Source organism: Carassius gibelio, chromosome B11 (genome assembly GCF_023724105.1).
Source record: "Carassius gibelio isolate Cgi1373 ecotype wild population from Czech Republic chromosome B11, carGib1.2-hapl.c, whole genome shotgun sequence".
In the NCBI taxonomy this organism is placed as follows: Eukaryota; Metazoa; Chordata; class Actinopteri; order Cypriniformes; family Cyprinidae; genus Carassius; species Carassius gibelio.
In genome coordinates this window covers 11684674-11702565 of record NC_068406.1, presented here as the reverse complement: position 1 = coordinate 11702565, position 17892 = coordinate 11684674, and the positions used below count along the sequence as shown (strand labels likewise).

The 17892-nt window shown below is 37.8% G+C and overlaps 1 protein-coding gene across 1 annotated transcript in view; it reads left to right on the top strand.

Moving 5' to 3' along the window:
* Positions 1-17892, top strand: part of LOC127967826 (guanine nucleotide-binding protein G(i) subunit alpha-2) — a 75057-nt gene that overhangs the window by 44890 nt on the left and 12275 nt on the right. Inside the window, exons 2-3 of the mRNA XM_052568545.1 lie at positions 13036-13078; positions 15460-15601. Coding sequence (XP_052424505.1) covers positions 13036-13078; positions 15460-15601 — 185 coding nt within the window. The remainder of the gene's footprint in view (positions 1-13035; positions 13079-15459; positions 15602-17892) is intronic.

Genomic DNA, 17892 nt, shown 5'->3' with positions numbered 1-17892 from the left:
GGCATCAATTAATGTTTTATTTAATCAGAAACTCAGTCTAAATATTATTTGTGTATTTTGCTTTCATTTTATTAGAAGTAGGTAAACATCGCCCGCCACAGAATTAAAACTCCTTACTGAGCCGCTGCTACATGTGCTGTTACTGTTTACTTTATCATACATGAACATGAAATTCTGTATGTGCAGTTTAAATGCAGGGATCCAATCACCATTCAAGCAAAACTTTGCTTCAAGAATGAGTCTCAAATGCTAATCTAATCGCTAGCACACCCTGAGCACATGAGAGTTAATATATTCCTCTTATCGGCAAGACATCGACATAATTTTTCATATCGGGCTGATGCCTGTATTTACATGTAAAGCCATTATAAGCCGATTCCGATGTTGGTAAGTAGGAAATAGGACACTAAATCAACCATTTCCCTTATATTCACTCTATGCCTAAAAGTAGCACTTTGAGTTGGTGTTTGCTAATACATATCAAAGTAATCCAGAGTGTGGAGGCTATAGTGACTATTTTCTCTTCCACTGTGAATGGGAGATGATGAGGGGTTGTTTGTCGGACATAGTTTGATATGATGAAAGCTCCCAGGTTGGCTTTGGGACAGGTTCAATTGAAAGTCGCTTTACAATGAAATTGGTTTGGATCTGGATCATTAAATCGGAGTCACATTTTCTTTTTTTTAAATGGATGGGTGCTTTTCATTCCCCTTATTTTGGACTGAAGTACTGCAACATACACTGAGTGCCATTAAACAGCTAGAAAGATCAAAGACCATTTTTAATATAACTCTGACTGGATTCGTCTTAAAGAAGAAAGTCATATACACCTAGGATGCCTTGAGGGTGAGTAATTTATGGCCTAATTTTCATTTTTGGGTGAACTAACCCTTTAAGGGCAGTTTAGTTTGTGTGTCTGGCTGTCTGGAATCTTTCTCTTCTTTCTTCTCTTTGGGCTTCAAGGCAACCTGGAGCGCCAGACAGACTTCATCCTTTCATAGAAGCCCTTTCTGCCAGAATTAATTATCAAGCACGAGGCTTGTGTGTTCCGTTCATTGCGTAAGTGTGTGTATGAACAGGCATCTGTCAACACACTGCCTCGTTCGCTTTCTTCCGTGCTTCTGCCAAAATGGCACAATAGCAGAGTCTGGCCTGTTACACTTTTAATGTAGAATTGTCCTTGTATCCCCTCATCTCTTGGCTGTAGTGCCTCCGTCTGTGAAGCCTTTATTTAAAAATCCAGAATTTGTTTGCCTATATTTGAGCTGAACCACTTTTATGGGATATAATGATTGATCTGCTGTTCATTGTTGAAGGGCGTAGCTGTACCCCACCCCACCACCACCCACGCAAAGCGATAATGATATTTTAGTAATGCATTGCCTGGCATTGGCTTTATTAAGGTCTTCTTTTTGCCTAGAGCAGGAATCAAACACAGGGCTGTCAGAGAGTTCAAACAAAGTGCTGGATACTTCACAAATGTGGCTATCTAATAAAAGCTGGAATTAATACAAGCAGGCCTATGCTAAATAATTTTTTATAATAATGAAAAATAAAATAATTTTGTGGGCTGAGTCTGATCAAGTCAATTTCCTAATCTTATGAATCCAGAATTGTTTTTTTTTTATCTTGGTTTCTCTCATCTAACCTTATGCATGCAAGTACAGTTCAAATGGGAAATCAGAAGGTTGTCGCTGAGTACCAGCAGGATGGAAAGCTGTCTCTCTTGCTCTCATTCTCTGTCTTACTCTCTCCTCCTTCCTCTCTCTCGCATTTCTTTTTTCTTACTTATGCTTTGTGGACATTATCCATAATTTATTTGTGTGTGTCCAGGAAGCCAGCCTGCTAATGGAGGTATGCATAATGCATTCGTCGTGCTTTTATTGGAGCCTCTGGTGGCCCAATCCAGGACTGAGGCGAGTACAGCGTCTGTTCCATGACGTACTCAAATCTGGGACTCACCTTTGTATCCATAATACAACACGTTAATAACTGTAGCACTATAGTTTTCAGTGTCACATGATTTTCAGAGTCCTTCAGAGATAATTCTGATATGCTGATTTGGTGCCCAGGAAATGCGTTTTGCATGAAGTCGACCTGCGAATGCAGACATTATGGCTGGATAACGTTTACATTACACTGAGATCAGAAAACAATGCGTCCTCAATTAGCTCTTAAAAAACATTGATCAGAAATGCGTTTACACTTGTCTTTTCAATGTGAATGTGGACAACATCTGGATACAGGTCGCATGTCAATGCCAAGTGTAAACACAGCCTAAGTTTTGCTGTAATGTATCCGTTAAACTCACCACCCCTAGTAACCAGTGTACTTCAACTTTTTAGAGGAATACTCTCGTCTACAGAAGGAAGTCCAGCTGTACAGATTGTCAGATTAAGCTTTGTTTCAGCATCACTCTGCTCTGAAGTGGATGTAAGGTTTCCTTCTCTAAAACAATGGCAGATTAAGTACCCGGAAGCATCTGAAGTATCTTTTCACATTCATGCCCTTCTTGGCTCATACAAGTGTCTGGTTGTGTATGTTTATGTCTGTATGGTTTATTCTTTTGTGTATATATGTGTGTGTGTCTATAGTTCATTGTATAGTCTCCGGACAGTCACATGCTTTTGTTCATTTGTCCTCTTTTGCAGCTGTGGAATTAAAGAGGATTTCCTGTTTGTGGAGTTAATCAAAGCAGCCTTTTTGATCTGTGCGTCAGCTAGAAGAAACCGTCACCTCGGATAAGGGTTCACATGGCTGATTGATTTTTAGATGCTTAAAACATCAGGCATGCACATACTGTTCTCTCTCTCTCTCTTGAATAAATGCGCACATGCTCTCACTGGCCAGTCGCCCGGTTCTGTTTTGTCAGATCTGCAGCAAGATTGTGCTGAACGCTTAGACTTCCCCCACGCATCCGCATTTATCTATGCTCATTCATCCCTGGACTATAAAACTGAGAGGAGAGAGTCTTGATGGTAATAGGATGGACTGGTTTTAAAAAGTCACATGATTGTGTGAATTACTTTTGGAAATTACTAACTGAGATCTGCATACTTGGCAGACAGACCTGAAGTCATTCTTTCTGCCCAGATCTGACACTTTACCTATTAATGGCAACTCTGTCTGACCCCTCAGCCAGTGCACGAGGTGCAGTCTCCAGTCTTTTCCTCTCATTTACGAATCGATCGGCACGAACAGCACGGTTGCCAAGCGGATGGGGGCTGAAACTGAGGCTAGTGTCACCTATCCAGACTTTTATGAGGAACAGATGGTCTGATCAACCAACAAATAAAGTGACTGAACACAGTTTATTTTCATTTTGTTTCATTTACGGATGGATTTATCTGTAATAGCTAATTCTGTTTATTTATTTATTTTTTAGTTTTTTTGGATTCCATTTTTTCTGTTTTACTATTTCTAGACCGTTTTAATGGTTAAATATTAATCAAAAAGCTAAATCTAAGTCTAAGCTAAGTCTAAATCATGAAACCTTTTTTTTTTTTTTACAAAAATTTAATTTTCAAAGCCCTATGAAATACGTATTTTCAAAAAAAAATTATTTTCACAGTTTTTATATTTTACCAAATTCAGTGTTATCCATATTTTTTTTCTGGATTCCATTTTAATGGTTGTATTAAATTTTTATAATCAAAAGCATGTCTAATTCATTGATCTAATAAATAATTAGTTTATTATTATTTTATTGATAGATCTTTCATAAATACTGTTGTGTATTTACAATTTTCTGGTGAATAAAATCTGGTTAATAATTTTTTTCTACTAAATATTCCTTAAAAATAATGTTTTAATAATAATTTTATCATTAGTAGTAGTACTGTCATTAATGAAGGCATTTTGATTTAAGTGTACTGACCTACTTAGATGTATTCATTCAAAATTTGGTCAATTCCATGACATTCCATCCTGTGTACTAGTGATGCGCGGATGGCGGATATATCCACGGGTGTTGCAGATAATCCGCGGGTTGGGTAATAAAAAAATACATTCTAATTAATTGCGGGTGGGCGGCAGGCGGATAATTTATTTGCAGCAGTGGATTTGGGTGATGTTTGAGCTCATCCGTGCATCTCTACTATATACAGTAAATTCCATTGTTATGACTGGATTCCACAATTCTGTTCCCTTACACATTGCAGAAATCCTAGAACACCACCTAACACAATACAAGTCTTACAATATCATAATATGTACTGTAACTATGGTATTTTAAATATATATATATATATATATATATATATATATATATATTATTATTATTATTTTTTTTTTTAATAGAATGCATCATGGCTGAAAATTCTACATGTTCTGTACTGCTTGTATAGATAGACTTGAGAAAACGGAACAAAAAAATAATAATATTTGAAAGGTTGAGGTCTTTTATGCTTATACATACCATGGTTTCGAGGAAGCACTTGCTTTTTTTGTGTGTGCAGTAAGCTTGAAATGGCTTGGCAACGATTTTGATGTGCACATGAGCCTAAAGGTACCAAAACTGGGAGAACAGCGTGTGTTCATATGTGATAAAACTCGTTTGTCTGTGAGATTTGCTGCGCGCTGAGGGATATAAAGCTGCTTGATGCATCTGATGTGTTTTTATATGTGTTGAGAGGGTTTCTTTAGATGAGTTAGACTGAACAGCTCAGAAGAGATCGGAGTCTGCCAGGAGACTTCAAGGCCTCTGGGCTGCTGCTTGCTTGTTTTGAGACTTTCTCACACACACACACACACACACACACACACACACACAATGCTCCGTCCTTCTACTGTCTGCCTAGATTAATGAGACAAGAGTCATACATTGCCCAGCCAAACACACAAACTGACTCTCTTATTCACAAGGGCCCTGAAGGCAGGTGTTTAATAGATATTACTCTGTGCATAACCTCTAACCAGGCACTTTATTTACATCAACATGCCTCTCAATGGACCTGTTAGAGTCATTCGACAACACTGTGCTTCCCTAATTAAGCAACTCACGAGCTGGCAGAAGATGCAGATGTTGCAGCTGGAGAGTAATCTGAAATTTCACTTCTTTGTAGTGTTTGTCCTTGGTTGTTTTGATTGATTGCCAAGGGCACATGTGATGTGGGTTTCTGAAGTGTGCGTGTGCTGAGTGGACACGTGGTCAAAGGTCATGAGAATGACCGTCTTGCTTCTAAATGAATGGGTCATTATTTAACTTTCATGCATGGAGCTCAGACTTTTTCCTCTGTCTCTTGAAGTCTATTTAGGCCAGAAGTCTTATTGATTTCTCTCTCTTATTTATTGTCTTCGGCTTTATTAACAAAAACGTGTGTTGGCCGGTTTTGCAACGGTCTTAATACCTCAAATCACATGGTTTGTTGAAAAGAGCTGTTATTTATTTTCTTAACAATCAAAACTAAATAAAAAAAATATTGTAGAGGATAAAATGGGCATTTCATTAAACATGACTTTCATGTAAGGAAGAACATGAGCCAACGAGAGACCAGAATCTATTTTAAGTTAAAGTGAAAAGTGAAAGTGAAGTGATGTGTAGCCAAGTATAGTGACCCATACTTGGAATTTAACCCATCCAAGTGCACACACACACACCGCAGTAAACACACACACACCACATGTTTATTTTTTTATGTTTATGTCATCATCTCTTTATTTCTCTAAGCAAGTCTTGAGAAGATGCCATGGGTTTTCATCTTTGTCTCTCTCTTGTGGATCCTCTGAGTGCTTGGAAAATGGAAATCAATTCATCCCAGATTTAGTAAAAAAATATATATATTTAAATGTTAACATTTATTTATATATATATATGTGTGTGTGTGTGTGTGTGTGTGTGTGTGTGTGTGTATGTGTGTGCTATTGTATTCTTCCTTGGGAAATGTTTTCATTGTTTTGACCTCCTGCATCCTGGGTCTGTATGAACACACGTGGAAGTGTAAGGCAGGAGGAACTCTGGGCAATATGATATATTCCCAATATCTCTCTCCCTCTGTCCTTATGGGTTTGGAGGAAATGCTTTCTGCTCAGACCTTTTGTTCCCTTATTCCCTGATCTAGGACCTGCTTCCTCCCCACCCACATCTAACCTTAACTGTTACAGGACAAAACACCAAAGTTGTGTCGTCTCGCCACAATAGGGTTAATGTCTGTCATCTTTTGGTCTTAATTCAGTGTATTGTCTTTCTTTCGTTCTTTCTTTCTTTAATTGTGAAATTTACTAGCAGTTGTCAGTGCAAAGTCCTCTTTTCAGATGAGAGCAAGTTTTGTATTTCATTTGGAAAACAAGATCCTGGAGTCTGGAGGAAGGGAGGAGAAGCTCTTAGCCCAAGCTGCTTGAAGCCCAGTGTTAAGTTTCCAAAGTCTGTGGTGATTTGGGTGCAATGTCATCTGATGGTGTTGTCCATTGTGTTTTTTGAAAAACAAAGTCACTGCACTCATTTACCAAGAAATGTTGGAGCACTTAATGCTTCCTTTTGCTGACCAGCTTTTTGAAGATGCTGATTTCATTTTTCAGCAGGATTTGATTGAATGACCATGGTGTTGGTGTGGTTGACTGGCCAGCAAACTCACCAGACCTGAACCCCAGAGAGAATCTATGGGGTATTGTCAAGAGGAAAGTGAGAAACAAGAGACCAAAAAAATACAGATGAGCTGATGGCCACTGTCAAAGAAACCTGGACTTCCATACCACCTCAGCAGCGTCACAAACTGATCACCTCCATGACAAGCTGAATTGAGGAAGTAATTAAAGCAAAAGGAGTCCGTACCAAGTATTGAGAACATGTACAGTAAATGAACATACTTTCCAAAAGGCCAACAATTCTTATGAAGTATTCTAATTTGTTAAGATTGAATTACTGAAATAAATGAACTTTTCCACAACATTCTAATTTATTGAGATGCACCTTCATGTGGTCATGGCATTGAGAAACTTCTTCATTCCTGTAGTTTTGACACCACTTCCTCCAGAGTGGTCATGTAAGGAAACACTGACAAACAGAACTGGGGAAAGCCAGCCAGCATAAAAGCCTGTAGGAAAATCAATTTGAATATTTAAACATCACACCATTTGAACAGCCTGTCATACCAGACCAGACTGGTGGGTACAACCCAAGCTAGCCAAGACAGACCGCAGGCTAAGGACAAAGAACGAACCGCCCTAAATTAGAGACAAACTCAACAGCCTGATTAGGAGTTCATTACTGCTGCTTTTGCTGAGCTTCTAAAATCTGTTATGGCTCTTTGTCCAACTTTCAGAGCTGTAATTTTAAGAGGAGCCAAAATGATTGAAGCTGGAAGTGGACTAGGCTGTTAAAGCCTCTGTTTGATGCAATCATATTCCTCCTAACAGTTCAGTGGGCCCATGTAGGCGCTGTTATATTCCGTTTTGCGGTGCTGATGGAGGCCCGGCAGCATTAGAGGCTCTAACTGTGTGTGTGTGTGTGTGTGTGTGTGGCTGGTTCAGCTGTAATTGTTGTGACCTAAATGATGGTAAACAGTGGCATTGCTGTCCATACAACCAGAGCCACGCTCACACTGGCCTCTTTGTCCTTTTCTTTCAACCCCCTCTGACACACAGAAACACACACACACACACACAAACACACACATTTGTAGCCCCATAAGGGCCTATAGGGAGCAGGATGGCCCCAGGCGGATGGGACTGGCATGGATTTCCCTCCTTCAGTGGACACTGGGGAACTCTGGGACAATGACCACGCTCTTTGGCGTCTAAGGAGCCGGATGAGGAAAGGGTCTTTTGTTTCTATTCTGCATTTCCCAATGTGTTACATCACCCATCCACTAATATACACATGTCAGATGTTGTGGAAGCTGTGATTTAGATGCATTATTATGTGCTTTCCAAAAAAGCCTTGCTTATTATTCCTTTTGGATTGACCATATCACATCAAGAGTTTTGAGATATTTCTTCTTTTTTAATATTTTAATACATCTGTAATATTTCATACAGATTTCTTTGCAAGTTACTTGCAATCCATGCTGCATTTGAGGGTTACTTTTATAAAAATGCTAAATCAATTTCAAAACGGTTTCAACTTTTCAGGGTGTATCTAGATGCATCTTTTTTTCCTATTTTTTATTTTTGCTAACTTTGTGTTGTCCCCCACAGTCTGCACTATTTAGTCAAAAGAATATAGTAACATGGTAATAATTTTAACCCAATATACTACCCAAAATAATGCTATAAATTTTTATCCTTTGAATATCACGTTGTTAGCTTAGCTTAGGCCTGATCTGAACGCACGTGCTGGAGACATACTACTAATCACAGAAGCGCCTTTACTAACGAGATGTGCATGAAAATTGCATTAAATTTTTTTGCACAGCCCTAGCTTAGATTGGCAACATTGTTTAAATCACAGAGAATGTTTACATTTTCAAGATGCTGCCTGTGTAGTGCTAAGTTATTTTAATAACCTGCCTTTGCTGTTTTCTAAGTAGCTCTTTAGGATTTTGAACAAATCTTGTGTGTGTTACAGTTGATCAGCAGGTGCAACCAAGCTGTAGATGTCCACAGTCTCTGTTTATTGTCAAGGTTTTGAAGGCGTCTTGCCCACAGACCAATAAAAGCTTATTTACTGAACACACAAACGTCTCTCTACGTCACCAAGGGAGGGTGTGTTTGTTGTTGTTTCAGGTATTACGAATGTGTGCAATACCTTGTGAAACCACCAAACAAATGTGTAAGACATTTGGACTTTCGTCTCACTCGTGTTGAGAACATTTCTAAACCCTATCGATCTGACTAGAGGGCGATGATCCAACCTGGGGGAAAAAATTAATGCCATAAATAAGCAGACAAATAAATTTTGCAGACAGCCCAATAAAAGGCTGACAGTTTTATCCATTTACGAGATAAAAACGGGCATAAAAACAATCACGCTCGCCCGTCTGCGGGGCATCATCAGTCTGCGCTCTCCTCCAGAGCATTGATCAGGGTGAGCTGAATCAAAAGTGTTTGTTTTCACAACAGCTCTGTCTTTGCCGATTCATTATCCTGCGGTGGTTTGAGCAGGCAAATAACATTATAAATGACCCTAGAGGCACTGCAAGGTTGTTTAGTGCTTATTACACCATCACTTCGTTAATCCAAAGTATTTGGTGTGTAAGTGCAGTTGTATGTATTGTGTATGTAAAGAGTGCATGATTAATAAATTGCTTCTTCGTGTTACTTTTTTTTATATACAATTACTTTGCCATAAAGAGTTTCACCACAATATTGTACTCCGCACAGAGAATCCTAATGGAAATTTGTTGTGCCATGTTTCAGCTCTTTGATTTGTAGCTGTGCCCAGAAGGACACAGACATTAGCATGTGTTTTAAGGGATTCTTAGAAAACATTTTACAAAGGAAACCGCAAGTAAAAGACTGCGAGATGATAAAATAAAATGTGGATATTTGATAGGGTGGCCTTATGCGCCATTCATACGGGACACGTCCTGGCCAAGATTTTAATATTGCCTAAAACAACCAAAACAGTTTGACCAATAACATGCAGGCATTGTACATAATCGACCAATCATGGGGCTCCGTGTGAGAAGGTGCGCTCTACAGGGAACAATCAAAGTTGTGCAAAAATGCGCACATATTTGTTCGTTTGACTTGAAGCATCACTGCACACGATCAGAAAAGACACCAAAGTAGGTGCGATAGTGTTTCGAAAGCATAGCTCTCATGAATGTCACACAACGCAAATAGCCAAAACCTGGATATTTTAGTCAATATTAAAATCCTGGCCAGGATTTGTCCCGTATGAACGATGCATATGGCCACCCTAATATTTGATGTTCGTTTATTTAGGGAAAGCTGCTATATCCTACCTACCTTTAAAACTATTTTGAATCAGCTGATGACTTTCTGAATTTCATGTTTTTTTTTTTTTTTTTTTTTAAATGTGCTTTTATTATTTGCTTTATATTAAACTATATTTTTTAATTTGTACTTTTTTTTTACCATGTAAAAAAAAAAATGTTTTTGTTAACTGCCCATGTTTATTTTTTTGTATATCATCAACATTATAATCATTAGCATGATTATATTTTATTTATTTGTTTTGATTGCTTTTGTTTTTAAAGGCTCTCTTCAGATCAGATTATTAGTCCAGCATCAAGTTATTAGACTAGCCTGCAAGCAGATGAAAAAGGAGAAGAGGGAGATGCATTTATTAAGTGAACAGTCAGAGAGATCACGCTCCGCTTGTGGAAGCCTGGAGATTCCCAGAATTTGAGCAGAAAGGAGCTAATGCCTAGCAACCGCACCACAAAGGGCGGAGAGCTGTGGTCAAGTCTGTCTGCTGGAGCAATGAATACAAAAACCCAGAAGACGAGTGAAGTAAGAGAGAGAGAGAGAGCAAGAACTTAAGTCTGTTTAAACGTGATTAGATGGATCACATGCATGATCTCAGCCTTTTAAATAGGTAAATTACTTGCTTTTGATTTCATAATGCAGTTGAGAGACCGTAAAACTGGTTAAGTCATGGTCAAGACAGGCAGGGTGGACGGAGACAGATGTGTACTGTGGTAACCTGGGTCGCAGCTGCAGCAACAAAACCGAATTATTCTCGTCTCCACTGTGAAGCTGTGTTCCTCAGACCATAATGACCACAAAAACTCAGTCAACCTCAGCCAGACAACCTGGCCCCAGATCAGGAGTGCACACCTGATCTCACTGGCACGTCACTGTACTGTATTGGTGAGCTCTCATTAGCGTAGCCCATGTTGTCATTTACACACCCACGCCTGCCCTCAGATCTGAGCTACCACAACCGTGTGATGAGACCAATGCAATGCAGAAACAACACCTGATACCAGGCCTGTTTGGGTTTAAACTTTAATTTACATTGTTATTATTTATTTATTATTTGGAATGTGCCGTAATTATTTTCAAATTATTCCAATCTTATATAATACTTATATAATTATTCCGGTCTCTACAGGCTCTACTGCTGCACTTTTTTTCTAGTAGAGAAAAAACTGCAAGTGAATATTCATGTGCATATTGCTTTGGAATTGAGCTCATAAAATGAAAACAGGTCAGGTTTAATTGGTAGTGTGCTGAAAATACAGGCCATTGTGTAATAAATGTTCTTGGATACAGGAAGAACCCGGCTGCCATCCCAATGGAATCGCTAGTCATGTTTAAAATGAGTTTTTGAGGAGATGGCACATGATTTTCAGTTCAGAGACCCTTTGAAGAATCTAAACCCGTAATTGGATAAATTAAAGAGATGTAGCGTGCTTCTATGTGTAGCTCATTTATGATTGTTTTTCTTGTAATGCATGAAAACTGTTTGGTTGAGTTCTGCTCATCTAATGACCTTTTGTCTTTTGTTTATGGTTTAAAAGCATACCGTGGAAGTGGCGCCGGTTTTATTCACAGACAATAACTAAAACATGCATGGCCACATCCTGCAGGTGCACATCACTAGATGTGTGAACACTAATACACAATAGACATGTTGAGTCATACAGGCTTTTATTTTCCTATAAGGGCTATCCCGTCTCCTGTCTGTCCTCTAAGGGATTGAGCACAATGCAAGTTCACAAGGTATAACTATATTAGTGTCCATACCGAGGGACGAAGTGCACACTACAATTTAGTCATCTTCCACTGTAAATACTCAACCTTCATAAAATTATTAAATGCTCAAGCTTCATAAAATTACAGTTGTACCACTGATTTCAAATGGACTATTTTAACAATGTCCTGACTACCTTTCTGGGCCTTGTAAGTTTCAGTTGCGTTGCTGTTTATGGAGGGTTAGAAAGCTGGATTTCATCAAACATATATTCAATTAAATTGTTACAACTTTATTTTTAAGGAATATCATGCATTTTTTCTTGCAAGTTTTAATTTTAACAGAATACCTGTTTTGTGTAGTCATCACATTGTTAAAGTTTTATGAATTTAAATAATTTAAGTATTGTTTTTAAATTATTAAAAATAAACCATTTAATCTAAATCCAAAAAAATAACAACTGAAAAAAAAAAACTGGTTTCTATTACTATCTGTTTTAGTTACAATCCTTGGTGTGAAAAGCCCTTTACACCAGCTTTCTAAACGTGGAGTAGCAGCAAATGTCTTTCAGATGAAAGTTGCAAACTGATGCGTGACTGAAGTCTGAACGGCTGCCGTCTCTGTAAGATGTGGGAGAACTGATTTAGCATGTTTGAGGTGTTGACGGCAGCTGCTCGAGTGTGATGTCGTCTCTTCACGTAGAGTGAGTGGGTGTGAGCGTGTGGCACGTTGACAGGTGTGCTAACACTGTGATTTTGAAATCAGAAGGCCATCTTTTGACAAACACAGGCTTTCTTTCTTTTCCTTTTTCAGGCTTTCCCTTTTTAGTGCATTTTCGGATACCATTTCATTGGATTTTGAGGGCAGTTTTCCGCTCGGTTTGCGGCGTAATCCATGTGTGTTTAGAGTTGTGTAAGAGGGCCGCAGACTGACGGCCGGGGGGCAGTGCTACATCTCAGAGCTGCATGTCATGTGACACGAACACGCTCCTCAGAGAACAAACATGTGCAAGTCCGTATCGGATACGGCATTGTGACGCGTACATGTTTGTTTTTGAGATGTTGGAGGGTGCTTGTGAGAGCTTGTTGATTCTAGCGTATGGCCGTTATGTTTTGTGTGTTTATATAATGTTCAAATGAGGGAGTTAGATGTCAAATGAGTAGCGTGTCCCCGCAGGCTTGTGGAAATTACCCTGATAAGGCCCCGTTTCCTGTTTGTGAAGCACTCAGACATCTCCATTAAAGGCCAAACTTGATAAACACCAGGTCTGGGAGAGAATGGAACGATGAAGATCGGCTGCTAAGTCAGCAAATCCTGAGTTACTGGAAGTATAGGCTACACACACACACACACACACACACACATTCGCAATACAGGGTGTGCATTAGCTCTAAGACTCTGACTAGACTCTGAGCTTGCTTTCCTGTCTGAAGGTGAAGTGTGTGTATGAGTGTTGTTTTTATAACCTTGTTTTCTTTGTGTTTCTGTCACAGGTGCTGGAGAATCGGGGAAGAGCACCATAGTAAAACAGATGAAGTGAGTGAACGATGTTTTCTCTTTTCAAAATCTCTTACTCTCTTTCAGACACATCTGTGAATGCCAGCTGTTGATGCTGGTGTGGATGATATGAGAGGGAACAGCTGCAACTAAATCTAAAGTGAGAAAATGTTAAGAAAGAGAATTTTCTTTCTCACAAACGTACACGTTTCTTCAAATGGGACATTAGGAGTTTTTGCCCCTGTGCTAGTTAATAAACTCAAAGTGCACATACTCAAACACAAACCCCAGAGTTCAAAGTCTAAATAAGTGTTTAGAATCGTTCACTTCAGTGAGTCAGATTCAGGGAGTCATTTCAAAGGCTTGATCGTCAGTTTGAACAGCTATTCAGGTAGCTAGACAGGTTTAAAGTTGCAATAGATTCAGATCTTTTCTTCCAAATTGTGACGTATATTTGAATGAGAGAAAAGGTAGCATAGAGTCTTAGTTCAATCCTTCAATCTTTGGTTGAATAGAGGCAGATCTGAATTCAAGCTTAAGATCAGTTTGTAAGAAAGGGCATAGGTTCATGCAGCCAAAATGATTGAAGAAGATGCTAAATACCTACCAATAAATACATATCACTGCAGTTTCCAACAGAAATGAACACTAGAGACGTTAAAACGAGCGATTGCATTTGAGCATTACAGTTATAGCCCCACTCGTTTTACAAACAAACACAAACAAGACCAACGTACCATAAAACGTTCATCAGTTCCAGGGGGAAAAAAAAAGCAATCGAATGTCACGAAACCTACATGGCGCTACGTATTTCTCACCTTGCAAAAAAGTTCCCACAGGTGCATTTTTGTCATGAGATCAGGCTCCATGTAACACGACCATAAAACTAGTTCACGTTATTTCATGCAATTGCACCCACTGTAGCAATTGTATTCTGACATGTTTCAGAACTAAATGTGAAATTGTTAATGCGTTGTAAGCATACTTTTTGGGGCCTTACACATAGAAGTCGTCTCAAGACAGTGTGACCTAGACCTACCTAGACAGCATTTTTTGGCACAAAAGGTACAAATGTAACGCTGATGGCTAAAAGTCCTGTCTGGGTATGTAGCCTATGTGTCTCCCTTGCTCACACTCATATAAACAGCTGTTGATGTGCGTGGTATGTAGTCGGGCCCCTGGCAGCAGTTAATGCTGTTTATCTGACCTTGACCTCTGCTGCTCTTTTTACGTTTCCCAAAGCAATTTCACAATCTAATCATTCTGATGGAAAATGTTTTGTACTCCATCTCATCACTGAATGCATGTTGACACACACACACACACACACACACACACACTCTGACCTGGGATGTAATCGCAGCATTCATTCTTGAATAATCGAGTTACATTATAATGAAAAGACTAGTTATGCTTAGCTATATATTTTCCCTTTAAAGTTGTTTTAAATGCAGCCTGAGTGTCATTTGAGTGATACATGTTGAACTGGCTCTCTGGTTCTATCCTCAGAGATTTTCCTCTGAGCCAGAGCTGACTATATTAAAAAAAAAAAATCTCCATAGATTTGCAGTCTGACAAGATCCACAAGACTATTCCCACCAGCACTTAAAATCAATTCAGTGGCTAAATTCCATCCACTGGAAAAGCCTGTTCATATTAATACATTTTATATTACATCTAGATATTAAAGCCAGGCTTTGGGTTAAAACCTAATGTTCTTACCTCTTTGTCTTTTGTGCCATTCTGAATTTGTTCTTTGTTTTATTTATTTATTTGTGCATGGGTATATTTGCTTTTTCTGGTGAATATAACTAAGATTTATTTAGCTTTATTTTTACATTTAATATTGATTTAAGGGTTGGTAATATTTTTAATGATTCTGAAAGAATTTTTTTATGCACACCAAGTCATTATTAATGACATTATTACAATTTAACTGTTGTCTGTTTTCATGTATTTTACCATTTTTAATGATTAGAAAATGTAAAAACCGAATATTTATTTGAATTTTTTTGCAATGTCAAAGTTTTTACTGCCACCTTTGATATTTACTTTAATATATGATATTCTAATTTAGAAATATAATCATATTTACTTCTATATATTCTTATTTACTTATTTAGATATTCACTATTTACAGTGATATAATAACTAATATAATTGTACTTGTATGCCGCTTCATAATATACGTGTGTGTGTGCGCCTGCGTGCGCGTGTGTGTATATATATATATATATATATATATATATATATATATATATATATACACATATATACACACACACACACACACCTACACACACAGAGAGACACATTATCTTGTATTATATATATAAATTACATTAAAACAATACAGATGAAATTTGAATGAGGGTTAAATATCCTGTACCACACTGATGATTGATTGGTCTGTTATGCAGGATTATTCATGAGGACGGCTACTCGGAGGAAGAGTGCAAGCAGTATCGAGCTGTGGTCTACAGTAACACCATCCAGTCCATCATGGCCATCATTAAAGCCATGAGCAACCTCAAGATCGAATATGAGGACAGTGGCAGAGCGGTGAGTACACACAGCATTCCCTCCACAAATAAATCACACACATCCTCTGTGCAGCGTTACACACACACACTCAGATCAACTCAACAGTACACCCACCGGCTCAGAAGATCCTTCCCTCGTCACAAAACCAGACATCTGATTATCAACATAAAGTATGGTCTTGCTGCTCAAGAAACATTTCTTATTTCTTCACTTGTTGGAAATAGAATTGTTTATAACATTTTGTCTTCATCAATTTTAACCAGTTTAATCCATCCTTCTACTCGAGTCCTGTAAGAGACTTCAGATCACACATAGCACAATAACTATCTTGTATTATGCTGTCTATGCACAAATCCTCAAAACCTAAATGATATGGAAAGATTGAGTGTAAAAGAAAAGATGAGGAAGTCAGAGTGTTAGAGAACAGCCTGAAGGCAGCAATATGTTCAGTGCATCTGATCCACCTGAGGCTCTGGAGAAACTCTGATCTCTATCCGCACAGATTCATCCTCACTATATAGACGAATCCATGATATTAGACCAGGTTTACAGTGAATACACAGGGTTAACACTGACTGAATGGAAGGAAGTAGGACGCAGGAGTCTTGAGACATGTTATTAAAAGCCGAACTTCTTTTAACTTGTCACAATGTCTTTAAAAAAGCAGCACTCTTAGTGCAGAGAATGAAGTGAAGAATATAGACCCTTTAAACCAACACAGGCCCTGTATTTTTACTGTGCAGCAGCAATGTATAGTTTAATTAGACGGGTGAAGGGAGAGATGGATGATTGTGTCTCTGCTCTGGGAATAGAGCTGCAAAGTGCTGTTAGAGAGGCTAACAACATCTCTCCATCACGTTTAATTAGTGAGAGCGAGATCTGTTGAGACATTCCTCAAGTGTGTATCTCTCCTCCTTTCTCGTTTATGAGGTGTTTTTGATGAAGGATGTACAACACTGATAATTTATAAGTGCATAATTACTGTAAGCTAGTTCAGGGTAATGTTCACCAGACACCAATCAGAAGCATTTCGGAGTTATTTATTTAAGGGTGTCAGACTCATTTTAGGTCAAGGGCTGGACTGTGGAAAACACACATCTTTTAATGTGTACATAGTCAGAGCAACACATGCTTTTAGCAAACTAATGATGTCAAGTATCAACTTTATATTGCTGGAATAAATTAATGGGAAAACGTGTAAGTCAGTAATAGTGTTTGTGTTGTCACAATACCAAAACTTCAGTAGTCTGTTCCAGTACCAATAAAATTTCACTTTTCTCTGTACTAATTTTGATTCCATAGTAAAAAAAACTTTCACTTTTTAACTATGTGAAGATAAAAATAATGCATTACACAGATCAACTTTGACATATCCAATTCCAAAATAAAAGCTTGATAGTTTAAATCTTGAAACTGAAGAAATAAGTAAATGTTAGTATTATAATTTCACTGTTAATTTTTTATTCATTTGTAATTAATATTGTATATTTTTAGTAGCTAATTTTAGAGAGCAATCTTTTTATTAATTGTTATTATATTTTTAAATACTATTTTTATTATGAACCATTACAATACAAATATTTCTTATTTTGTTTAATATTTTATTTAATAGTAATATTTATTTAGAAGTTATACTTATTATTAAAATTAATAATAAAAGTTAATTTGTAGTCACATTAATATGGTTGAATTGCGCAGCCCTACAAACAAGCATAGCAAACCTGGAGCTTTATGACATTTTAAAAGGGGTGGTTGATTGCGATTTTATTTTTTTACGTTAGTTAGTTTGTAATGTTGGTGTTTGAGCTGAAAAGTTGCAGCGCTGAAAGTTCAATGCAAACTGAGATATCTGAGGGAGGGGCTTCATAATAACAGGAAATAAATTGAGGCGTTTGTCAGAGAAGGGACAGATTGGTGTGAAATAAAGGTAAATTATGTGAAAAATAAAGCATTAACACGTTAGACTGAACCCAATAAACACAATCAATCCTAGAAAAAAAAAAAAAAAACTTTAAACCACCCCTATAAATCACAGTTTTTTTCTGTAACGTAGTAGAGACATTATCCATTTATATAAAAACAACTAAATAAATAAATAGTGGACCTCATAAATCACCAACTTGACCATCCCATGCGTTTCATTTGATTCTGTTACTGCTTAACTTCATCAAAAACATTGAGTAAACAGTGCTATGCGTAAAACAGGAAGTAGAACATCAGCCAGTGTACCTTTTTAATAGTATGAGTGAGTACATGTGTTAACCATATGTCACAGTTTGAGCAGTGTGCTTTAGACACGTGGAAAACCA